Source organism: Anolis carolinensis, chromosome 1 (genome assembly GCF_035594765.1).
Source record: "Anolis carolinensis isolate JA03-04 chromosome 1, rAnoCar3.1.pri, whole genome shotgun sequence".
Taxonomy (NCBI): domain Eukaryota; kingdom Metazoa; phylum Chordata; class Lepidosauria; order Squamata; family Dactyloidae; genus Anolis; species Anolis carolinensis.
This window is the reverse complement of record NC_085841.1, coordinates 57,729,209-57,754,809: the sequence shown is the minus strand read 5'-3', so window position 1 is coordinate 57,754,809 and position 25,601 is coordinate 57,729,209. Positions and strand designations below refer to the sequence as shown.

Sequence of the window (25,601 nt, the reverse complement as noted above, 5' to 3'; positions counted from 1 at the left end):
CATTGGAATCTCCCTGAAAATACAGCAGTCTCCCTGGCACGCTCTTTGAACACAAAGGGCCTTGCCTCTCAGTAAACATGGAAAAGATAAAGAGCACATCTCATTTCTCTTTCTTGTCATTGGTATCACTTCACTTCTTCTGATATAAATATGGTTCCCAAATAAATGAGGGAGATCCAAAGGTAGAATAAGAAACAGCTTAACTACGCAACTTCTAGGAATCTAGATTAAAGTAATTGGAAGAGAAAGATTTGTTATTAGAGTTCCCTGTTCTTCAAAATCAGTTATTCATTCAATCCTTTTGATTCTGTTGAGTGATTTCTCTATCCATGGGATCTGAGCTTGGTACACTACACCACACAAATGGTCAAATCAGGACACGAACCAGGTTGAGGGTAAAAAGGTTTTATTCTTTTAGACCCAAAAGGATGTCAGAATAGAGTCTGCACTTCCAAGATCTGACATATTGCATTGGAAAATACAGGACATATTTATTCAGTTTGACAGTCATTTCAAATACCTGTGTCAATCTCTGAAAAAAAGCAAAGCTAGGATCTGGTTCCCTTTTGCAAGGGATTCCCTCTGATGTCATTGCCGATTGGTGTCTGCTCATGGTGGGAAAAATAAACAGCTGTCATTTGTTGATTTGAAGTTTGAATCTGTTTCTGATTCTGCCCCCCAAAGGGGCACAAACCCCAGGAACGTAGCATGGTAAACATGCAAATGAGTCCATAAATGATTTAACAATTCAAGTGAAAAGTCTAGTAAAACATTGTGTGAAATTGTGAGACATGAACAGTACAATGGCTGAAATTATTTGCTGACCTTTATCAAGGGATATTAATGGGAAGCAGGAAATTTCCTCAGCAACAGTAGGCAACATTTTAGCTTATCAATGGGAAGAGGTATTTCTTAATGGACTTACTCAACTGTGATAGTGGGGAGCACTTTATGTGTGTGTGCCTAGAGCACTCTCCCCACTTTTGCCTCTGCTTGCTTTTTGTATTGGGATCGGGTAAATTGAAAATACACACATACATTCCCAGGTTACAGATAAGAAAGAAGTAAAGGTTTCATAGCGCGTTTGGTTTCTCTAGACCAGCAACCCACTGACCTTGTAAGATTGTGGGGGGAAAAAGTTTTAAAACAATTTTTGAATGAATGAATGAATGAATGAATGAATGAAACAAAGTAGACTTCTGGAAGTCTGTGAATGGAATTTTTCCTGTGGATGGACATGACTATCCCCAATCCATGGGGGTATTTAGTCATTTCCTCTTCATCTGACTTCCCTTAGGGCAGTGTTTCTCAACCTGGGGGTTGGGACCCCTGGGGGAGGGGGGGTCATGAGGGGTTCAGATGGGTTGCCAAAGATCATTATTTTCTGTTGGTCATGCGGGTTCTGTGTGGGAAGTTTGGCACAATTTGATTGTTGGTGGGGTTCAAGGGGCTCTTTGATTGTAGGTGGTGTATAAATTCCAGCAACTGCAACTCCCAGTGTCAAGGTCTATTTTCATCAAACTCCACCAGTGTTTAAATTTGGGCATATTGAGTATTTGTGCCAAGTTTGGTCCAGATCCATCACTGTTTGGAGTTCACAGTGCTCTCCAGATGTAGGCGAACTACAATACCCAAACTCAAGATCAATGCCCATCAAACCCTTCCAGTATTTCCTGTTGGTCATGGGAGTTCTGTGTGCCAAGTTTGGTTCAATTCCATCATTGGTGGAGTTCCAAATGCTCTTTGATTGCAGATGAACTATAAATCCCAGCAACTACAACTCCCAAATGACAAAATCATTCATCCCCCAACCCTGCAAGTATTCAAATTGGATGTATCAGGTATTTGTGCCGAATTTGGTCCAGTGAATGAAAATCAATCTTGCATATCAGATATTTACATTGCAATTAATAACAGTAACAAAATTAAAATTATGAAGTAGCAATGAAAATAATGTTATGGTTGGGGGTCACCACAACATGAGGAACTGTATTAAGGGGTCACAGCATTAGGAGGGTTGAGAACTACTGCCTGAGGGTGATGTGTTTACTTAAGAAGATTATATAAATTTCCTTTTGTGTGTGGCTGATCTGTATTCCAGGGTGGGTCAAATGAACAGAGGCAGCGTGAGGCAGGGTGAAAAAGCCTCCTGGCTGAAGCTCTGCCAATTCATAATAGTTTCATGTAATTTTATTCTATTCATATTTTGGGAGATATAATTTCTTGATAACAATACAATTTGTACTGTCAGAAAAGAAAAGAAAACAATGTAAGACATATGTAAATAAATACCAACTGCATAACTGATAGCATTTACCTAAATTCCACAGTTATTATTTCAGATGCTTTATTGCTGAAAACTCAAAGTTTCAGGAGTATCAGTTTCATTTTAAATTATGTACAACTAAGAAAAAAAGGACTCAGGTTAAAGTTTAACTAATAACTGTAACAATTGTTCCAAGCTATATTAATTGGTTGAGACAGATACTTTATTATAAATGCAAATGTAATATAAAGCAAACATTTATTTTCATGACTATTAAATTATAGCTAATTATGACTCATTAAGAACCAGCATGCTAGGAAACTGGGTTTGCCAGACTAATTTCCTTAGCGAGCAGAAATATATTTTGGATGACAATTAATTTTATACACATGGGTCATTTAAATTTCTGTTCTTTTAATGCAGGATCACCTACACCAAGTGAAAAGAGTACATGAAGCTTGACAGTGTACCTATGCCCCGGTCCTACAAAGGGAGACATCACTGGAAACCTCAAAGGATTTTTTGTGGATTGGTTCACATTTGTATGTTCATCACTGGATGATTCAACGGGAATTGTGATTTGCATGTCTCCGTCAGATCTATAACACCATACTTCAGACTCAATTTTCATCTGGACATGTTTGTTCTCAAATACAATGCTTTTCAGCAGTCAGTTCTCAGATTTATTACAGCTGGATCCATTTCTACATTTGCAGAAAAGAGTTTTGTGGATTTGATTATTTGCAGATTTGATTAAAATGTTCTCTCTATGAATATCTAAATTCACCAGTGCTGCTCTATGGTGAATTTCTTGCAGAATTTGACCATCAATTCACACTAGAGGACCTAAGGGGGACACCTCTCTAGAAATCTCTAGGTCCTCCAGTGTGACTCTTTAGCCAACTTCTGGCATTTTTTTTTATTTCCAGTTTTAACTTTCATAGGAGTCCTGTGCCACTAACCATGAATGTGGATGGGGCTAATTATATATACATGGTTAGTGAGATACTTCCAATGCTCTGAGAAAGTGGCAGTGATAACTTCTGAATAAAATTTCTCTTTTGACGGTGAAGCCTGTCTGCTCACTCAAATATCTGTAGGTCATCTTGGGATATTTCTGTGAGCTGCTCATAGGCTGAGGCCATGATTAAGAGATCATCAAGCCAGAAAACACCCCCAAGCACTCTTGCAAGAAGCCTTGGAGAAAATTTCTTGTGCAATTGAAAGTCCACACTGCGTGCAGTTGAAATGGAAAGTCTCCCAAATGTTGTTATATTTTGTGAACTAGCAGCCTTGTCACCCACAATCAGGTGCTGATAGGCTTGATCAAGGTTGCATTTGGTTAATTTCTTTATTGTGTTTCAGCTTCTATTTCTTATGACCTCATCAGATGTTGGTGGGGGGCATTGTGTATCATCCAATTAGGGAATTGTGCCTTAATGCGGTCAGTTGTCCCATTTTATCCCCTGACTTCCCATCCCATGTGTCTTGCTTTGGACTCTTTCCTCCATTGTTGCCCACATTCCTCTTCATCATATGACAAAATTTAATCCCCCCCCCTCCCCCCGCATTGTCCTTTCCATGGATGGCAGACTGACTGGCTGGTCCCTTGTATACTCCCAGCTGGCGAGGCACAACCACACAGACACCAAAAGGAGGAGGAGATTCCTGCCTACCCCCCCCCCCACACACACACACACATACACTCACTCGCTCTCCAGATGCCTGTCACTCACTCCTGGCCCATGACTCCCTGCGTTGTGACCAGCTGGGCTCTCCTCCTTCTCCTGGTTTCTGTGTGGTTGTGCCTTGCCAGCTGGGAGGAAACAAGATGCCATCCAGTCAGTCTGCCATCCGGCCCTTCCTGGGAAACCTAATTGCTCCAAGAAAAGGCTGGCTTAATGGCAAAGAAGTAAGATGCAAGTCTCCCTGGGAAACTATATTCCTCCTCTCCAGTGCTTTTTAAGGACTGACTGGGGCTTCAGCATCTAGTGACTTTTCAAATAGAGCAGTGGTTTTCAACCTATGGGCCGCTGCCCAGCAGTGGGATGCGAGAACGAAAATCCAGTCCGCAAACCTCCTTCTTCTTTATTTATTTATTTTATCTTATTTATTTTATTTCCGTTCCTTTCCGCAGAGCTGACCATTGCATTGGATAGACCACATCAGCTCTAGATTATTAAATATGGTTTTCTGTGGGTGAGCAGATGGCGACTACTAGATGGCATATGTTCTGTATCAGAAACTAGAGCTGATGTGGTCTATCCAATGCAATTTTCTGAATCAGCACCCCAAGTAACCAAACCGAATCTAAAGTTGACCAAAAACTAATTCGTAACCCATTTGGTACTAATGCTGGAAAGTAGTCCCTGGTCAAAGTGGGCCCTCATCAAAAAAAGAATGGGAACCACTGAAATAGAGCCTTAAGCAGAGGAAGGAGTCAGGACCAACTAGAGTGATATGGCGGTTTGAGCACTGGACTAGTCCTTTCCTTTCCTCTATGTTGCTATATCTGCTATTATTATTATTATTATTATTATTATTATTATTATTATTATTATTATTATTAAAAGGAGACAGAGAAGTCTCAAGCATTATTTTAAAAGAGTGAAGAAATTGCTGTTCCTAGAAGGACTGCCCATGGAATTGCATTTGTTCCTCCTCGTCATTGAACTGGAGCGAAAGTGTTCTACAATGTGAAAAACTGTGCATCTGATGAGGTCATTGGTCTGCTTTTCAACTGATCAGTAGCACCTCTATCTCCTAGTGCGGTCTTCACCAATTGCACTCCACCAGGCTTTTTGAACAAAGTCAAGACAGAAAGTACAAAAGCAAGCTTTGCACAGCTGAACATTAAATAAACAAAAATATTAATCACAGATAATTTACACCACTTTAAAGCAGATAATGAAGACATTGAAATAGTTCAAGGTTTTCTCACCTTGGCTCAAGTATTACTCAGAATGGAGACTACAGATATGAATATCAAAAGAAGTCTAAGATATGGAAGAGCAATCATGAAATGCAGAAATGTATCACTGAATACGAAAGTTAGGGTGGTCCCCACAGTTGTGTGATTCATAACTATGTATGATTGTGAAAGCTGGACAGTTAGAAAAGGAATAAAATGAGCTCATTTACAATGTGGTGCTGGAGAAGAGTTCTGCAGATCGCATGGACTGCTAGAAAGACAAATGCATGGACTAATCAGGCCATATTCTCTCAGAAAATTAGATGATTAAACTGAGGCTTTTATACTTGGGCCATATCGTGAGAAGACAGGACTCAATAGAAAAAGTTACAATCTTTGGTAAGTAGAAAAAAGAGGAAGACCATAATCAAGAAAGCTATAGCCCTAAGTCTAAAAGACCTGGGTAGGGATGTTGAGTGACTTGGAGGCCTCTCATTCATGGAGTCACCATAAATCAAAGTCACTTGCAGGCAGTTAATAACAACTAACATTGCTTACTGTTATTTGCCATATCTGAAATAGTTTGGTCCTCTGAAATATATACAGTACTCTGCTACCTGGTGACTGACCTTTCTCGATCCAACTCAGGATCCTTTATTCCTTACCACTGGTCACAGGGATTTCTGGGAGCTGAAACAGCCAAAACTTCAAATTGGCCAATCGTTGGTCAGCCCTGCTCTCTTGTCAATTCATATTACAAAAAAAGGGGCTTAGGGCCCTTCCTCACAGTCCTATATCCCAGAACATAAAGGCAGAAAATTCCACATTATCTGAATGTGGATTGAGATAACCCAGTTCAAAGCAGATATTGTGGGATTTCAGCCTTGATATTCTGGGATATAGTGCTGTGTAGAAGGGTCCTTACATGTGGGGATAAACTAAAAATATATGTTTTTCTTTTAAACTCTCCCAAATAATATTTATCAATAACTTGAGTAGGGTGGGAAGACTCACTAACATGTTGGGAACAGAATATTCCAGTGACTTAAATTCTCTTCATATTTTGGCCACGATCGCATAAGTTATCCTTAAAAGGACAAAGTGAAAGTTCATGAGGACACAAAGATAATTACAATTGCAGGCAATATGTCCATGTGATCTGTAAACATTTCACTTCACTCCATGTTCTAAGATTATTTTGTTGATATGAAGATATACCCTTTCTGGGGAAAATCCTAGATATATATTTCAGTCCTAGATTACAAATAGTTAGTCTAAAAATATAAGCTAACCATGGCAGCATACCAATATAACCACAGTAGAGAATGAATTTCTCAGAGTGATATATAAGGAAAACTAAGCCTGTGAGCTATTTATGGATTGGCTGGATGATCTTTCTAAGAGATACTAGGATGTTAGACTTCTTAGCTCTTAATGAAAAGGCAAACAATCAAAGCTGTCTTCATTAGGGAGGAATAAATACAAATCATACTTACCTTGTTCTGGGGAATCTTTAAAACTAAGCACAGGCCCGGTCCAATGCAGTACGTAGATTACGCCTTGGCGTCGGGCGCAGGCGAGGGGGGGCGCTGTGTGGAGTCCTTGGCAGCACCCCTGTTTTGCTCCGGTCACAGTGTTTGTCCAAATTGTCCTGGCGCCGGCAATGGAGGCCCTGCATGCAGCGCATGCACACAACGGCACAGGACTGGCATGCCATCGCCTAAAATGGCCGATGGGGCTTCTTTGTCCTGGCGCCGGCAATGGAGGCCCTGAGTGCAGCGCATGCACAGGACTGACATGCCATCGCCCAAAATGGCCGATGGGACTTCTATGCGCACGCGCACAGGACTCCCATCAGCCATTTTGGCTGTTTTTGTGCAGGCATAGCCTCCAGCCACCCACCACGTGGAACAGCCAGCCAGGAGGTGATAGGGCCCGGCTGACTGATCGTAGCAGAGCAGCTTCTATCTTGCTGTTAAAACCATCTCACTTGTGCCTGCCTGCCCAGTCAGTGCCCACCTTCAGGTCAGTCAGCAGCAGCAGCAATGCAATGCATACAGTCATGATAAAAAAATTGTTTTTGAATATTTTTAATTGATGTTTTTTAATTTACAATTAAAAATAAAAGAAAAAACATGGAATTCGTGGTGGGGGAGGGGGGATTGGGTGAGGGGGAGAGGATCGGTACATTCCATTGGATCTTCGGTTCAATGAGTCTAGTCTCTTTGTGGAGCAAGTTGCTGGATGTAGAGGAGTAGTTGTTTTATTTTATTAGGGGGCAGATTGTGCCCCCCTTTTATGTTGCCTGGGTTGGCTATTTCTTATTTCAGTTATGGAGTTCCTTCAATCTGTGTCTGTCCTTTTCTTATATATTTCTGTTTCTTTGATTGGTTTTCCATTATGCTTCTTCATCAGGAAAGTCAGTCTGTCCATGTTCTTTATTTCCCATATCTTTGATTACCATTTTTTAAATGTTCCCTAACTGGCTGCTCTCCTCATCACCACCATCCTGATTTACCTTGATTCAGACCGCTCCACATGGAGCTGGAGCTGATAGAGGGAGCTCATCCGTGCTCTCCCCAGGTTGGATTCGAACGGGCAAGTCATCAGTCCTGCTGGCACACTGTGCTATTGGGGGCTCCCACCTTCCCTATGATTAGTAGGTTAAAGAGCTGGGTCTGTTTAGCCTGCAGAAGAGAAGGTTGAGAGGAGACATGATCACTATGTTTAAATATCTAAAAGGATGTCTTAAGGAAGAGGGAGCAGGCTTGTTTTCTGCTGCCTTGGAGACTAGGACTCAATGGAGCAGTGGGTTCAAATTACAGAAAAGGAGATTCCAACTGAACATTAGGAAGAACTTACTGACTGTAAGAGCTGTTCAGCAGTGGAACTCACTGCCTCATAGTTCAGTAGAAGCTTCTCCTTTTAAGGTTTTAAATAGAGGCTGGATGGCCATCTTTTGGGGGTGCTTTGATTGTGCTTTTCCTGTATGGCAGGGTTTTGGACTGGATGTCCCATATGATTCTATGATTAGCTGACTGGTTGTTTCTGACCACATCCTGAGTAATCCAGTTTATGTGGGTTGGGTGTCTCCATTAAACTGTTTTGGTCTATGAAAGGATGAACTAACTGGATTTCCTTTGTAATGATTTCATTTGGATGATTTCATTTGAGCAGAGCTACCTAAAGTGGGAGCCCTGATGGCGCAGTGTGTTAACGTGCTGAGCTGCTGAACTTGCGGACCAAAAGGTCCCAGGTTCAAATCCCGGGAGCGGAATGAGCGCCCACTGTTAGCCCCAGCTTCTGCCAACGTAGCAGTTTGAAAACACGCAAGTGTGAGTAGATCAATAGGTCTCCAGCGGGAAGGTAATGGCGCTCCATGCAGTCATGCCGGCCACATGACCTTGGAGGTGTCTATGGACAACACCGGCTCTTCGGCTTAGAAATGGAGATGAGCACCAACCCCAAGAGTCGGTCACGTCAAGGGAAAACCTTTACCTTTACCTACCAAAAGTTCTGTGTTCATGCTAGGTGAAAGATTCTGTAAATTGTACGGAAGGTAACCTTGCCCAACTTTCATGATGGGCCTGAGGTTATTATGGAACTTTTCTCTATTGGATAGAAGGAATAATAAGCAGATATTGGCAAAATATTTAAGAGACATTTATTTATGGTAATTTCTTTATGACTGATCTACAAACCATCAGCTTTTTTTCCTTGTCAGAAGCGACTTGAGAACATACTGCAAGTTGCTTCTGGTGTCAGAGAATTGGCCATCTACAGAGATGTTGCCCAGGCGATGCCCAGATGTGTTACCATCCTACTGGGAGACTTCTCTCATGTCCCTACAAGCTAGAGCTGACAGACAGGAGCTCACCCTGTCTTGCAGATTCGAACTGGCAACCTTTAGGTCAGCAACCCAACCTTCAGTTCAGCAGTTCAGCTGGCACAAGAGTTTAACCCGTTGTGCCACCATACCTCCTATCTTCAGGCCTTGGAAAGTTTCCAGGAAAAATAATGAGTACAGTAGAGTCTCACTTATCCAAGCTAATCCTTGGATAAGCGAATATCTTGGATAATAAGGAGGGATTAAGGAAAAGCCTATTAAACATCGAATTAGGTTATGATTTTACAAATTAAGCACCAAAACATCATGTTATACAACAAATTTGACAGAAAAAGTAGTTCAATACGTAGTAATGTTATGTTGTAATTACTGTACTTACAAATTTAGCACCAAAATATCATCATATATTGAAAACATTGACTACAAAAATGGCTTGGATAATCCAGAGGCTTGGATAAGCGAGGCTTGGATAAGTGAGACTCTACTGTAATACTAAATGATAACATGAATCTGTCTAGAGGAGAGTGACTGAAATGATCAAGGCTTTGGAGAATAATCCCTATGAGGAGCGGTTTAAAGATCTGAGCATGTTTTGCATGTAGATGAGAAGGTTGAGAGGAGACTTGACGGCCATGTATAATAATGTGAGAGGAAGTCATAGGGAGGATGGACCAAGCTTGTTGCCTTCTGCCTTGGAGACTAGAACTTGGAAGAAATAACAAATAACCCACATTACGTGCTTTGAACTGGGATATATGGCAGTAAGGACTCAGACAATCCAGTTCAAAGCAGGTAATGTGGGTTATCCTGCCTTGATATCCTGAGTTATAGAGCTGTGTGGAAGGGCCCAAATTCTTTCTCCTTCTCTGCCAAATAATGCTGGAAAGTGTCCAGAGGAGGGCCACATCTAAGGCAGGCATCCTCAGAGGTTGTGAGGTGTGTTGGAAACTAGGCAAGTGGGGTTTGTATATCTTTGTTGAGAGGTGTTAGCTGGCCCTGATTGTTTCATGTTTGGAATTCCCCTGTTTTTGAGTGTTCTTTTTTACTGTCCTTTTTTACTGTCCTTTTTTTTACTATTTATTTGTTTGTTTATTTATTTATTTCCCATACTTCTGTCCCGCCCTTCTCACCCGAAGAGGACTCAGGGTGGCCTCACAACTGGCAACAATTCGATGGCCGACATACAAATTCCAATAATATAATGACAATTAAACTCAAACATTAAAACAAAAACTACTAAAAACAACAATTACAACCACATAAGTTCAAAATCATAGTCCAGAATCAGTCCAGTGGTCAATACTTAAAAGGTCCTCAATTATTGCACTGCTAGGAATAATGCTCAATAACCATAACCATGTCTAGCAAGGCTATTCTATGCTAATCAAGGTGATCAACTGCAGTTATTCACACTTGGCCTTCATATTATCCAACATTTTTGCTTATCCAATGCTCTGCTGGCCTGTTCATGTGGTTTGGTGTGTGTGTGGGGGGGGAGGGGGGGGCACCAAAATTTCTATTCGCTTACACTTGAAAATTATCTTGGGCCGGCTGTGACTAAGCATGATTGCTAAAAAAAGAAAGTGTTGATTTGAAGAACAACATTTTGTTTTATTCTATCCTTACTTTATAAACATACCCCCACCCCCACCTCAGTTTTTCATTGCTGGTGGTTTCCGTAACTTTTTTTAAAAAAGAATGTTCTCAAGCTTTGGCTAATGCTGAACATTGAGAAATCAGCACTAATCCAGATAATTCTGAATGCTCATTGAAGGCATTCAGGCTTCCCCAGATGTTACACAATGCTCTCAATTAACCATATACAGTGCCTTCCTTTTTAATATATATGATGATCTCCTCAGCTAGCCAAGACTACCGCTCTTTGGCTGAACAGAGATGGCATGGATCAGCAGCAGCTGCTAAATGACTGGGTTTGCTCCTTGTCTTCTTTTTTTTTCAGACATAGAATGCCTCAGTCAACTCAGCAGGAATTTCAAGCCATCACTATAGGGTTCTCAGATTGCCTGGCAGCTTTCTACAAGAACACACAAGAGAGTAAACTGCAACTGAAGACTGCATCTCCTAAATTGCCAGGTGTTTACATCTAACACCTGATAAAAACCTGAAGCTGACAGACAGCAAAAGAAGACGAGCAATAGAAAGGGAAGCTATGGTCCTGATTATGCAGATGTATAGCGTGGCACAAGGTGCCAAAAGAACATGGCTAAGGTCTTTGCATCATGTGGTGGCATCCCTCTGAGATCACTGAATCAGAAAGATTATAAGATCTAGTTCAAATTCTCCAAGCTACAGTCTTGGTAGAAAGATAGAACCATCCACTTGGTGTCTAGGTGCATGCTTCACAGAAGTCTGACTTGTCTGGAGTTTTGGAAAGTTTATGTCTAAAACATTCCTCAAAATATCAGAATTTCCGCACCCCAGTATAATGGATATGCAGTTTATCCATAGTTTAATTCTCAACCACAGCAGCAAGGCGTATTTTTTTTGCTATGAAATGATACTGGGAAAACATGTGGTTTTTCTCTTAAAAAGAAGGGTAAGGAGGTGGAAAACACACAATTGTAGCGGCAGCACTTCAATTCAGGTGCTAGCAATTCTGTTATTTCTGTATGGTTCATTCCATAACCAGAGAAGAAAAAAACTTTTATAGGAGATAAATGAAATAATATTACTATGTTAATGTTCATCACAAATGACTACAGAGAAATAATATGCTTTTTCCTAATGTAGACTAACAACAACAATGGACAGATCTACACTGCCATTATATATATGTGTGTGTGTGTGTGTGCGCGTGCACATACACACACATACATATATTATATGGCAGAGTAGATCCAGCCTGTGTGACAAATTGGTGTCATTTTAATGATGAAGATTAGATTTTAAAAGAATAATGCAGCTGTCATTTGATTAAAAGAATCAGCTTATTCTCAAAGTAAAATATTCTAATATGCAAGTAGTTTTAGGTCTGGAATATAAGTTTATATTATATAACTTCACATATCCCATGGTAAGGCTTTTTTATGACCAGAACATGGGGTGCAAGTGGCCTGTTCAGTAAGACAAGTCTGGAAGGGATTTTTGCTGTTCGACTGCCACAAATCTAACTAATCATGGGTGAATAAAATAGGAAATGACAGCGCTGAAGTAGATGGCAAATCAAGCTAGACACTAACTAGCTGATAAAATCCATTGTGTTCCATACATCTACCAGAAAAACAAGAGAAAGCCAAAAAGACACTAGATCCTTATAAAGCAAGATGAGTTTTGATATACTTATTTGATGAAATCTTGGCCTGCAACCTTTTACACAGTGTGACACCAGAACTGTAAGAGATATCCATGTTATTTAAAAGATAGAAACGTGTTGGGAGGTATTATCAAGAACTAGACTGCCGATAAGGATACATTCATAATCTGTACAGGACTTCTGTTGCTAATTTTATTGACACCCCCATTCCTGTACTACAGTCACCATCCACAGGTAAGTCTATCATAAGCAGCCCTTTCCTGCACTGCAACCATCATCCACAACTAAGACCATGTTTGCAGAGATGTGAATCCTAGTTTCATCCTGTTCAGACTACTGTAAGATGCTCTTCATGGGGCTGAAACTAAAGGATCCAAAGGATGGATACAGGCTGTTGACTGGAGCCTGTTCTGAGGCAGATGAGACTGACACCACAACAGCTTCCTTAACTAGTGGTCTATTTCCTGATTTGTCCTTTGCTAGGAGCCAGTCTTAAAAAAATAGAGTAAGCTTTATGAATTTCAAAGTGGTGGTCATGATCTCTAACCTCTCAAGGACTTCTTTCTATGATATGAATCTGGCTGTGTTTTACAATCTTCACGAGTTGTTTCTCCTGACTCACCAATGACTAAAATAGGATTAGTAGTGATTCAAGAGAAAGTGTATTTTTCTGCTATTGTATTCAGAATCTGAACTTCTAACCTAGTGAAATCCATTTAGCCTCCTTTGTAATAGCCCTTGTGACATCACAATGCTTAATTTAGACGTCTCTTTGGTCGGTTACACCATTGCTCTGATCTACCTAATGTTGCTACTTTTCATTTTAACTATGTTTTTTAAAGTGTTTTTCATCTGCTCTTTTAGGGGTCACAACCAAAGACAGTGGAAGTGTGAGAATGAATGGACCTAGAAACCAGGAGCAGGCCAAAAGTAAAAGGTGACAGTTACATGGTTTAAGAATTAAACTGACATGAAGAAAGAGAAGTTGTAGTGTAACCCCTATGAATTTCTGATTTGATCCAGTGGGTTAGGAAACCTTAAGGAAGGGATTGTACTTGCTAGCTCAATTTGGTTTGCCACTGGGTTCCTGGAGAAGATCCTACAGCATCGTTTCTCCCTCCCTAGGCTCCTCCTCCAGAGAGGGCCCTGCTGGGAACTCCCTTTCCCAGCAGCACTTGCATGGGGCAGACATTGAAAAGTCTCTGAGTTCCTCTTGGAGCATCATGGGAGTTGGAGTTTCCCTCTCTCTCTCTTTCTCTCTCTCTCTCTCTGTTTCTTAGCCAATAAAAGGCCTGGTTGTGTCTGTGCTCTGATTGGCTGAGAAAGGACACAACCAGTGACTACAATTCCCATAACCTTCTCTTGCGGTTTGTCTTATTTTAAAACTTATTTTTAGAACTTAAAATAATTCTAAAAAGTCAGTAGGTTGGTGAATTGTTCTGAAACTTGGCAGGCCTGCAGCTGTAAATGTGTTCTAAAACTGAGGTAGATTTCATGGAGATAGGCCTTAAAATGACAGAGGATTGAGCCTTTAAAGTTTCCCATTGTAGCCAATGGGCCAAATATTTGCCATATGAAAATGGCAACATTCCCCCCAATTTGAGTAGCTTCCCAGTAAACAGAATATGGAGTTAGCTGAAAATGGACCCCGAAATACCATGCTTTGTGGCCAAATTCCACACCTCTAGTATATTGTATTATACATTAAGAAAGAAACAAATTGGTGTATTTTTGTAGTGTAATTTCTAAACTGCATTTACATCGGCATTGTATTTTTATTTACGGTTTTATTATTGTATTCCAATACTGCAATAGTGCTGAGCAGCACAGGCAGATGAATCCTGCAATCAGGTCCTGCACATGCATCTCCTTGGATACATTGAACTTTGGGGACTGTGCATATGTATATGCATTTAATAAATAATTAGATGTAGTTTGTGTGTGTGTGTTTGTACTTCAATTGCAATTATGTTTGCAGTATTCAATTGTAATTGGCAGCACAGTACCCAAAAAGGCGTACAGACGCCAGGTCTGGATGCTGCTTAAGGTAAACTAGATAGCATAAGGACCATCATCCTGATCTCTTCCTTTAAGAGGAATATGTACAGTGTGTTATCCACTTTCATGGGAATGAGGGGTGCAGAGCCTCCATAAAATGGAAAAAAATGCAAATTAATAAATTAGTAAAGTTCAATAGTAAATAAACATATATGGAAGTCATTAATTCAGTTGGTCTCCTAAGGACTGGCAAGTACATTTAGGCCTTTTTCATTCACTGTTATGTGGAAATGTAGATTATTATAAATTTAAATAAAAACAGAAGGAGTGAGAAGAAAATTCCTGTACAACCAGACAAATTGCAGGATGCTTTCAAGAAATATTGACCAACATAGTCTTTCTGCCCAATTGGCATCATATTTGGTTAAGACAAGTCAATCCAGTAAAACTATCTATTCAGCCTGGTGTAGTGGTTTAAGTGTTGGACTAGTACAGAGGTCCCCAAACTAAGGCCCACGGGCCAGATGTGACCCTCCAAAGTCACTTACCCACCCTCCACCCTAAATTTTAGACTTAGGAGTATCCTAAATGACTAAATGACTTGAAGGCACACAACAGCAACAGTCCTAATTAACTTGACTATCCCATCAGCCAAAAGCAGGCTCACACTTCCCAATGAAACACTAGTAAGTTTATGTTGGTTAAAATTGTTCAAGATTACAACCTCAAATCATATTTGATTATATAAAATTATATTTCTAATATAATCTAAGGGGGTAGAATCCTGTTGGACTATTATCCCACTGTAATTCCTAGTTTTGAGGATGATTGTATATTCCAAAGATACTAAACAGATCCCAGTGTTTGTATCAATATTATAATTAATAGTATAATAAATAATTTTAGGACAAAATTGTACACATATTTTCCAGGAAATACATCCAAATATGGCTTACATCTGAGTAGAAATGTATAAGATTGCTCTGTTACTCTTCTTGTATTAAATAGCTCTGTTTTTATTTCTGTTGAGAGCGTATCCATAGCCACATGCTTATAACTGCAACCCTATGTAGTTGTGATTTAACAAGATTATATTAAATTAATTTAATTCAACTTTCATGGACTTCATCACACGCAACAGCATTTCTACAATAGGAATGGTATCTGAGATTATTTGCTTTTGTGATACAACAAGATTTTCTGATACATGTGCCACAACAGAGTAACATGGAGGCAAAAAAGATATAGGGGGATCCAATAGCACATTTAAGTCTGACTGAGAAAAGGGAAATTTGTAGCATAAGCTTCTGTGAGCTCCAGTCAGTTTTGTCAGATGCAAAGCTGATGGACTGGAATCCATGAAAATTTATACTAAAAGTATTTTTTTTCCTCAGTTGGTATCTGTTGACAATAAAATTCCTTTATATTTAATGCTGAAACAGATTGATATGGCTTTGTATTTTAATACTATTACAGTGAAAGTAGGTGTGATATAGAGGTTTGAGCACTGGACTCCAACTCTGGAAACTGGTGTTCAAATCCCTCCTTGGTCATGGAAGCCTCCTGGGCAAAACACGTTTTCTCAGCTTCGGAGGAAACAAACGCAAACCCCTTCTGAAAAAATCTTACCAAGAAAGCCCTATGATAGGTCTACTTTTTCAGAAACAACTCAAAGTCACACAATAACAACAACAGCAGTAGCAGCAGCAGCAACTTGGAAGCAAATTGTTACTATTACTATAAAATATTGTTGAAACTGATACTAAAATCACAATTTCCATGAAAACCCAGACATTTACATTCATACAGAAATGGTAGAACTACTCTAAAAGTCTAAATCTTTTTGAGTCCCTTGCACAATGTATCCAATAAAATGTAGCAACCATTTGACTTCCCTTATTAATATTTAGCAAGTTATATTCAGGGGAAATTATACTCAAGGGAAGTGTATCAGAACTTATGATTTTGGGCATCTAGTTTCTGCCTGTCTCCCTTACGTGCAGAAATCCACTCTTTCACACCTAATATGAATCTGATGGGATATCTCAGCTCTCAGGAGTAGTTTTTCAGGATACAGGGGACTATTGTGTGCAGCAAAAATCATGTGCCCTCTTTCAAATTAGTGGACATCCTTTGACTATCATAGCACACACACATTACATACAAACATTGGCTTCTTAAGACAATTAATATTACAATTAGATTAGGAAATCTATTCCCAAACACAAGGCACAAGATCCTGATGTCTCCTGAAGGACTGTGTCAAAATAAACCAGAATTGCAAAAGGGCACAAGGTTGTCACTTGGCTCCTTTAAAAATGTTCTCAGAGGGTTATGCCTTGTGTTCCAAAAATAAGCAGCTTCTCTTGTTATTGTCATCTCTGACCTACAGAGGTCTTCTTGGAACACACTTTCCCCCAGAGCAAGTACAGATAAAACCACTCAGAAGCTTGTATTGAATTGAGAATGATGACCTAGAATTCATATTTGTTTTTTTACTAATTAATAACACATGTTTTCATCTCAGAACATATCTGGTATCAGTTTCAAATGAAGATTGTTTGTAAAATCATGTCCCCAAAATGACAAGATATTCCATTACTCCTAGCAAAAAGAAATGCACAGTGAAAATATTTTCATCTTATCCATGCAGGAGCTTGGCATCACTTCATGCCATAAAGATGCATTTGCAGGGTCATTAGGTTCTACACAGCTTTATTTCATACTTTCATTCTTTTCCAGTACATATATATAACAGTGCCAAATGCTAGACAACAGAGGTTTGAAGACTGTATTTACAGAAATGATATCAAGTGATTGTACACAACAATGCTACACTCTGGCAGCATATGGCAGTCATTTCACTATAGTGAAAAGAAAGAGTCAAGCCATTTCCATGTGCCCAGGAAATTCCCACAAGCTTCCTTCCTACCTTTCTGTACACCAACATATTGGGGGATTCGTCAGCTACCCCGTTGCTGCTCTGACCATAGTTATTTCCTTGTGCCATGTCTCAGTGGCTTCAGCTGATGGACAATCTTTAGCAGAGCAAGGTGCCTAAGTTAAAAAGAATGAAAGAGGTCTCAGTAAAACATTTCTACCAGTTGTCTTCTCTATGCCCAGGACCAAGAGCTCCAACTTCCTCCCAAAGTGCCACTTTCCCTCCTTTTCATAAAGTCATAGAGTTTGAAGGGCCATCCAGTCCAACATCATTCTGCCAATTAAAGCACTCCAAACAGATGGCCACTGTAATTTAAAGGAGATGTTGACAAGCTGGAATGTATCCAGAGGAGGGTGACTAAAATGATCAAGGGCCTAGAGAACAAGCTCTATGAGGAGCAGCTTAAAGAGCTGGGCATGCTTAGCCTACAGCAGAGAAGGCTGAGGTGAGTTATGATGAGGGCCATATATAAATATGTGAAGGGAAGTCATCGGGAGGAAGGAGGAAGCTTTTTTCTGCTGCCCTGGAAACCAGAATGTGGAACAATGGCTTCAAGCTACAGGAAAGAAGATTCCACTTGAACATTAGGAAGAACTTCCTCACTGTGATTGCTGTTCAGCAGTGGAAATCTCTGCCCCGGAGGGTGGTGGGGGCTTCTTCATTGGAGGCTTTTAAACAGAGGCTGGAAGGCCATCTGTCGGGGGTGCTTTGAATGCAATTTTTCTACTTCTTGGCAGGCAGTTGGACTGGATGGCCTACACTATGGTTCTATGCTCATTTTCATCTTCCTTCTCTCCCTGTATAAAACTAGCATGCAGGTTGGTCAGTCCATGTAGAATTGAAGTGAGCTTCCACTTAAAAAAAAAAAACCCATCACGATGCAAAGGAGATTAGGCAAATTTCTAGCAAAGGAGATTGTTTCCATGCTTGGAAGGAAAAAAAATTACTGGGGATTATGAGTTTGGTTTCAATAAAGAACTCGTGAAGCCTATAAATTTGTTTCTTTGGGACTCCATCTAGTTTCTAGAGGGACCTTCTGAGACCTTAGTATTGGCACCAGTGCTGTTGGAACCAAGATGCCACAGACTCTATGGGGGTCAATACCTGGGTGTCCCCTCGAAGAGGGCAATAGGAATGCCTCTAGCCCAGGCATGGGCAAACTTCAGCCCTCCAGGTGTTTTGGACTTCAACTCCCACAATTCCTGTCAGCCTACCAGCTGATAGGAATTGTGGGAGTTGAAGTCCAAAACAACTGGAGGGCCAAAGTTTGCCTATGCCTGCAGCCTAAAAACCTAACATCATACGAAAGCTGACTGGCACAACCTGGGGATCACAACCAGACACAGTGAAGACATCTGCCCTTGTGCTTTGTTACTCTGCTGCTGAATATGCATGTCCGGTGTTGAATACATCTCACCACGTTAAAACAGTGGATGTGGCTCTTAATGAGACATGACACATTATCACAGGATGTCTACACCCCACACCACTGAAGAAATGATACTGTTTAGCCAGCATTGCACTACCTGACATCCACCAGGAAGTAGCAGCCAGCAATGAAAGGACCAAGGCATTGAAATCTCCGGCCCATCCCCTGTTCGGGTATCAGCTAGCATGCCAACACCTTAAATCAAGAAATAGTTTTCTAAGATCTACAGAGCAACTTGCAGGAACACCTCAGCAAGCAAGAGTCCAAAAGTGGCAGGCTAAAACCCAGAACCTCAATCAGTGGCTGACGTCAGCTGAGCAACTCCCTCCTGGGCACATAGAAAATTGGATGACTTGGAAGGCACTGAACAGACTGTGCTCTGGCACCACGAGATGCAGAGCCCACCTTCAGAAATGGGGCCACAAAGTGGAGTCCACAACATGCGAGTGTGAAGAGCAAACCACAGGCCACCTATTACAATGCAGCCTGAGCCCTGCCACATGCACAATGGAGGACCTTCTTATAGCAACACCAGAGGCACTCCCAGTGACCAGCTACTGGTCAAAGGACATTTAGTACAATGCCAAGTTTTTTTTAACTTTGTGTTTTCAAATACAGTACAACTTGTACCCTCATTTCGCTTCTGATACGATAAATAAATAGCCTAAAAACCGGCCCAAGCCCGGGTCTTCTCTGCGACAAATAGACATGTGTTGTTTGCCCCTGATGCCAGCAGCAGCTCTTTAGGGACCTATTGCCCTTCCTTCCAGAACTCCTCTTCCACCTAGAAGAAGACCACTTCCAAGCAAAAAAGAAGAAGAAAATCACACACACACACACACCAGGGAGAGGGAAGCATTGGAGGAGAGAAGGCGACCCAGCCAATTCCGCGCTCGCTCGCTCTCTCTCTCTCTCTTCTTTTTTGGACTCTGCCGCAACATTTTCCAAAACAAACCCGCCAAGGTCCAGAGGCTGGCTTCCCTTCCCTCCCCTTCCCTCCCTCAATGAGTCTCCCCCGCACTTCTCCCGCCCCAGGTTTCGCAGGCAGCCCTTCCAATGGCAGGCGAGGCAGAGAAAGAGGCAGGGAGAGCGCCAGCCAGGCGCCTGCCCTGCAGCAGATTTCAGCACCACGGACAGCAGCCTCCCCCTTGGCCGCCTTCTGGGCTGGGTCGCCCCCTTTCCCTCCCGGGCCAAGGTCACCCCGGCTCGGCTTGCGGCGGCAGCTCACCTCCTTCCCCGGCTCCCTTCTCTCCCTTTCAGCCGGCGGCGGGCGGCAAGAAGCAAGGCCCGTGCATCACAATAACAAGGCGGATGCTCCCCCCCCCCGCCCGCCTCTCTTTGCGACTACTCCGAAGCCTTGCAGAAGCGGAGGCAACCGCGGCAACAGCAGCAGCAGCAGCGCCTCCTCCTCTTCCTCCTCCTGCTCCTGCTCGCCTCCGTCCTCCTCCGCCTTCACCGGAGGAGCGAGGCCGCCCGTCACGTGGGGAAGCGGCACGTCAAAGGTGCCGCCGCCGCCGCCACTGCGAAATATCCCTCCTTCCCTCCCTCCCGGCTGGGTTGGGCTGGGCTCTCGGGCGGCGGGGCTGGCGATAGATAACCTTGACAGCGATTCGCGCCAAACGGGGAGGGCTCCGGAGGAGGAGGAGGGAGGGAGGGAGACGTGTCAGACGGCCTCCCGCTCTCGTTCCAGCACAGGTTCTGCGCAGGGACGCGCCGAGGGGAGTAGGGTCCCCGGCATCATCAAGAAACCCCAAGGGCCCTTCCGCCCAACCTCTTGCCGCGCAGGAGCGAGGAATCAAAGCACTCGAGGCAGAGGTATGGAATGGGGCCAAGTTGGACTGTTATTCTACGCCTTCAAAGTTGTTTCTGACTTTGGGCAAGATTTTTTTTCCTACAATCATAGAAGCCTAGCATTGGGAGAGACCTCAAGCCCTTACCATGTAGGAATACACAAAGCCAACCTCTGCTATTTATTTTTATTTATCGTATCAGAAGCAAACCGAGGGTGCAGGTGTAATGTTTTTAAAAACACAAAGTTTAAAAACATGGCATTATACTAAATGTTCTTTGACTAGTATCTGGCCACTTGGAGTGCCTCTGGTGTTGCTCTAAGAAGGTCCTCCCTTGTGCATGTGGCAGGGCTCAGACTGCATTGTAGTAGGCGGTCTGTGGTTTGCTTTTCTCCACTCTCGCATATCATGGACTCCACTTTGTGGCCCCATTCCTTAAGGAATGTTCTGTGCCTTCCAAGTTGCCCAGTCTTCTGTATGCCCAGGAAAGAGTCTCTCATCCGGCGTCAGCCATTGATTGAGCTTCCAGGTTTTAGCCTGCCACTTTTGGATTCTTGCTTGCTGAGGAGTTCCTGCAAGTATCTCTGTAGATCTTAGAAAACTATTTCTTGATTTAAGGCATTAGGGTGTTACTTGATACCCGATGGGCCAGAGATGTCAATGCCTTGGTCCTTTCATTGCTGGCTGCTACTTCCCACTGGATGTCAGGTGTTGCAATGCCAGCTAAACAGTATAATTTCTCCAGTGGTGTAGGATATAGACATCCTGTGATAATGCACCCATGACAGATGACTGTCCAACCTCTGCTTAAAACCCTGCCAGAGATGGAGACTCTGACACACTCGGAAGATTATTTATTTATTTATTTATTTACTGTACTTATAGCCCGCCTTTCTCACCCCTGAAGGGGGACTCAGGGCGGCCTACAAAGCATGGCAATAATTCAATGCCAGATTCAAACAATAACAGTAACAGTAAAACACACAGACTGCAGCCAGGAAATCAGATGATGTTTACTTCTTGGGAGGAGAGCAAAGACTAATTTCGAAAAATAGAGAAGAGTAGAGACACACTAGGAACAAAGGTTAAAGCAATGATATTCCCCATTAGTAACCTATGGATGAGAGAGCTGGACCATAAGGAAAGCTGAGTGAAGGAATATATACATATCCATTATAAATAATCTTTCAGATGATTAAAACACATCAAAGGTCTACCACCAAGATGCAGCATATTCCACTGTCAGAACAGCTATTACCACTCCTAATGTTTAGGGACCTCATCGCATTAGGAAAATTCTTCATCGTAGAACACTTATTGACACAGCCAGCATGGAGCCCGCCAGATCTCATCACATGGCAGTTACTTATAGTAGGGCTCTGTGAATTATAAACATGGGAGACTACCTGTGTTCAGATTAAAAATCATGGGGACGGCATGGGAGTACACATTAAGGTACACTTTCTTTCCAGCATGTAGATGGGCAAGCAGGTGATGCGGGTGATACAGGGCACTGGGCAACAGATTTGCCCCACTGCCCCACGATTTATCCCTCTGCCCTATGGATGCCCTGCTGTCCCCCATATCATGTGATGAGGTCCTTGGTGGAATCTATTGTTCTGAAATTTGAATCCATTGCTTCATGTTCAGAGCTACAGAAAACAAGTTTGCCCCCTCCACAAATGGGACAATCTGTGCATGCACGATAGGGCTTGGGAGTCCAAAGGTGCCAGAGGGCTGGAGCCTGGTTGGTCTGTGTGTTGGATGGTGTAGTGTTGGTCTGGATGGCCCTTGTGGTCTCCTCCAACTTGATGAATCTATGGTTCTCAGGCCTCCCCTTTCCCACCCAGAGATGTCCACCTGTGCTTGGGTTTTCTATTGGGATGGTGAGATGGCAAGTTCTCTTTTCTAAAAGGAGGGTGGAGATTTAGGGCTAGACTCCAGGAAGGCTAGGAAGAGCTGGACTCTGGGTTGTCCCCCTTGGGAGGAGGCAAACCAAACAAGCTAGGGGAAGTGGGTTGAACCAATTGGTGATGGATAGGTAGCAAGGGTTCAAAAGAGAAAAGACATAGATTCATCATGTTTGAAGAGATCATCAGGGCTATCCCATTCTGCCATCCAGGAAAGCACAATCAAACCATTCCCAACTGATGTTTCAAAATCTCCAGAGGATGAGATTCCACCACTATGCAAGGCTGCATATTCCATTGTCAAAACAGTTCTTGCCAACAGGAAATTCTTTCTACTATTCAGATGGCATCTCTTTTCCTGCAATTTGAATTCATTATTCTGTGTCCTAATCCCTGGAAAAGCAGAAAACAAACCTGATCCCTCTTCCTTGTGGCATCCTTTCAAATATTTAAACATGGTGATCATGTCTCCTCCCAACCTTCTCTTCTCCAAGCTAAAAATACCCAGTTCCCTAAGCCACTTCTTGTAGGACTTCAGGCTTTCAGACTTTTAACTAATGTGGCTTCCCTTCTCTGGACATGTTCCAGCTTGTCAATATCCTGTCAAATTTATGATACACAAAGATATTAACCTATCCATCATGAACCATATAAACACAGCTATCAATATTAATAATACCAGTACCAGTGCTTATACTATCACTAATAATAATGCAATTTGGAGAAATCTACATAATTTAAAACTGCAGAATGACATCTTATATATCACTCTTAGGAACAAAGCAGGGACAGGAGTTTTAAGCCTAGATGTTGTGGCCAATGGACATTATGGCCAAATTTAGACTGGCAATTTATGACCCCCCAAATGTTATTAGGTTGCAATTCTCATCAGCCTTTCCAGTATGGCCAAAAATGGAGAAGTTTGGAAGTGGCAGCATAAGAACCTGGGAGAGAACCACATGATTCCCTGAAACTGATTCAAATTGTTATATCTCAAACAGAGCACAGCAGTTGAATTAATGGAGTAATTCAATATAATACTTATATTATCAAGTATATGATATATAATATCGTATACTTGATAATATAATTTCTGTTGAGTCTGTGGATCTGCTTTAGTGGGAACTAACAATTGGATTTAGATTTGCTAGAAAGACCAGAATTAGCTCAAAGTTCTTTGTCTTGTGAATATGAAAATATTAAAATGACAAATGCACTGCAGATCTCAGGTTAAAAGATGTGTTCTAGAGAGGTGAACTGCCATTGGGGACAGCAAAGATCCCAATGCAGCATGGATAGGTAGGTACATAGGTTTAACATGTACCCAATATGCCAATATTTCACTCATGGAAGGAACTCTGAGGTACTTGTGAGTATGGAGCCAGGTTTTTTTTTAAAGGGTATTGTTGATCGCAGCTCTTTCTTTCAAGACAAGTCAGACTGTCTCCATCTTTATCGAGCTTCCAACAGCAGTCCAAACTGTATTATTTCTCAGGCCTTTGACTTCTGAAGTCATTTCTAGTTTACTCTTAACAAACACTTTGCTTGTTTTTAAATGCCAACTTTGTTGTGCATAATTTTGAAAGGCCTGGTGAGAAGAAAAGTGATTTATCAATATATATTTTAACAAGACATTAAAATGTGAGGAAGAAATTCTCTCTTGTCCTATCAGAGATAGCTATATTTTGGGATGGGGAGAGAGAGAAAGCATTGTATTGGCTGGGTAGGAAAAGTTCATGGCAGATGGATTTTTTTTAAAGGGGAGAGAGATAAATTTGATGATTTCTTTTTCTGTTTCAGCAATTGATTGGATATAAGGAGAAAATCAGGAGGGAGAGTTCTATTTCTCATATGGGAAGGAAGCCATTTATGGAAGTAGGGTTAGCAATGTCTTCTCTGTTTCCATATCCAATCCTAATCTGATCCAAAACTGATAACGTGTTTGTGTTTTTTTCCCTTGCTTCTTTTAAATGCTGCACTTCAGTGAATGAATGTTTGCTCTAATTTTTGTGATGCCTTCTGGAGTCAAGCTAGGTATGCACCAACAGAGTAGAGCTCTGTACATGTTCCTTTCTTCTTCTCCCTCCACTCGAATTCTGTCTCATCAGGAAGATTGTTGGGTCCTCCCACACTAGCCAGATGTCATAAAGGAACATAACCTGTCCCCTTCCCCAATAACAGAGAAATTAAATGGAAAAATGAGCTTCAACAAAGATGCCCAGAACCCCCGAGGAACAAGCTGGTGGCAACACAAGGAGATTTCATTTCCATTCAGACATCTGGAGGATCATATTGTTAATGGCTAGTGTGGAAAATATGACAAATAAAAATAATTTGATAATTTATTTATCGTGTCAGAAATGAACCAAGGGTACAGTTGTAATGTATTTAAAAACACAAATTTAAATATTTGGCATAATATTAAATGTCCTTTGATCAGTAGCTGGCCACTTGGAGTGCCTCTTGTGTTGCTATAAGAAGGTCCTCCGTTGTGCATGTGGCAGAGCTCAGACTGCATTGTAATAGGTGGTCTTCTCCACTATTGCATATCGCTATCGCATAGTGGAGAAGACCACCTATTACAATGCAGTCTGAGCTCTGCCACATGCACAACGGAGGACCTTCTTTGTGGCCCCATTTCATAAGGTTGGCTCTGCATCTCGTGGTGCCAGAACACAGTCTGTTCAGAGCCTTCCAAGTTGCCCAGTCTTCTGTGTGCCCAGGAGGGAGTCTCTTTCGGTATCAGCCATGGCTTGAGGTTCCAGGTTTTAGCCTGCCACTTTTGGACTCTCACTTGCTGAGGTTTCCCAGCACGTGCATCTCTGTAGATCTTAGGAGACTATTTCTTGATTTAACATGTTGGCATGCTGGCTGATATCCAAACAGAGGTTGGGCCAGAGATGTCACTGCCTTGGTCCTTTCATTGTTGGCTGCTACTTTCTGGCAGATGTCAGGATAATGAAATTCTGGTATTGAGACAAAAATCAGTAAAACAGTTGGTGCTGTTGTAAAAAAAAAAAGGCTCTTAAAAACAAAATTATTTCCAGAAGAAACATTCCAAAAGAGAACAATGCATGTCTCCTGTTAATATATTTATATGAAGAATCTTTTCAATAAGTAAGCTTTTTGGTCCTATTTTTTATTTCTGAAAAAAGATTACAATAAGAATGCAACCACCATATGTTTGTTTCTGGCAGACTGAAATTCAGAAGTGCTACTGATTTTTTTCTTCAGA

General features: G+C 41.7%; 2 protein-coding genes across 9 annotated transcripts in view; one reads left to right on the top strand and one right to left on the bottom strand.

The window, feature by feature from the left end:
- Positions 1-20,035, bottom strand: part of rgs7 (regulator of G protein signaling 7) — a 204,919-nt gene extending 184,884 nt beyond the window's left edge. For 6 of the 8 annotated variants that reach the window (XM_062975075.1, XM_062975078.1, XM_062975079.1 and 3 more), the window contains exons 1-2: positions 19,895-20,035; positions 17,229-17,353 (exon numbers count right to left, since the gene is read on the bottom strand). In XM_062975075.1, the coding sequence (XP_062831145.1) occupies positions 17,229-17,306 (78 nt within the window). In that variant the 5' untranslated portion in view covers positions 17,307-17,353; positions 19,895-20,035. Of the gene's footprint in view, positions 1-6,673; positions 6,894-17,228; positions 17,354-19,894 lie in introns of those variants that run through there. The other 2 variants (XM_062975102.1, XM_062975083.1) reach the window with 2 other exon arrangements.
- On the top strand, positions 19,671-24,711 carry LOC134297466 (WAS/WASL-interacting protein family member 1-like). Its single transcript, XM_062975114.1, has 2 exons — positions 19,671-20,481; positions 24,167-24,711. The coding sequence occupies exons 1-2, from the start codon at positions 19,671-19,673 to the stop codon at positions 24,181-24,183; spliced, it is 828 nt and encodes a 275-aa protein (XP_062831184.1). The 3' UTR covers positions 24,184-24,711.
- Positions 24,712-25,601: the final 890 nt, after the last annotated feature.

Excerpts from the sequence above, each read along its gene's own strand:
- LOC134297466 (XM_062975114.1), top strand. The coding sequence starts at position 19,671 with ATGAGTCTCCCCCGCACTTCTCCCGCCCCAGGTTTCGCAGGCAGCCCT.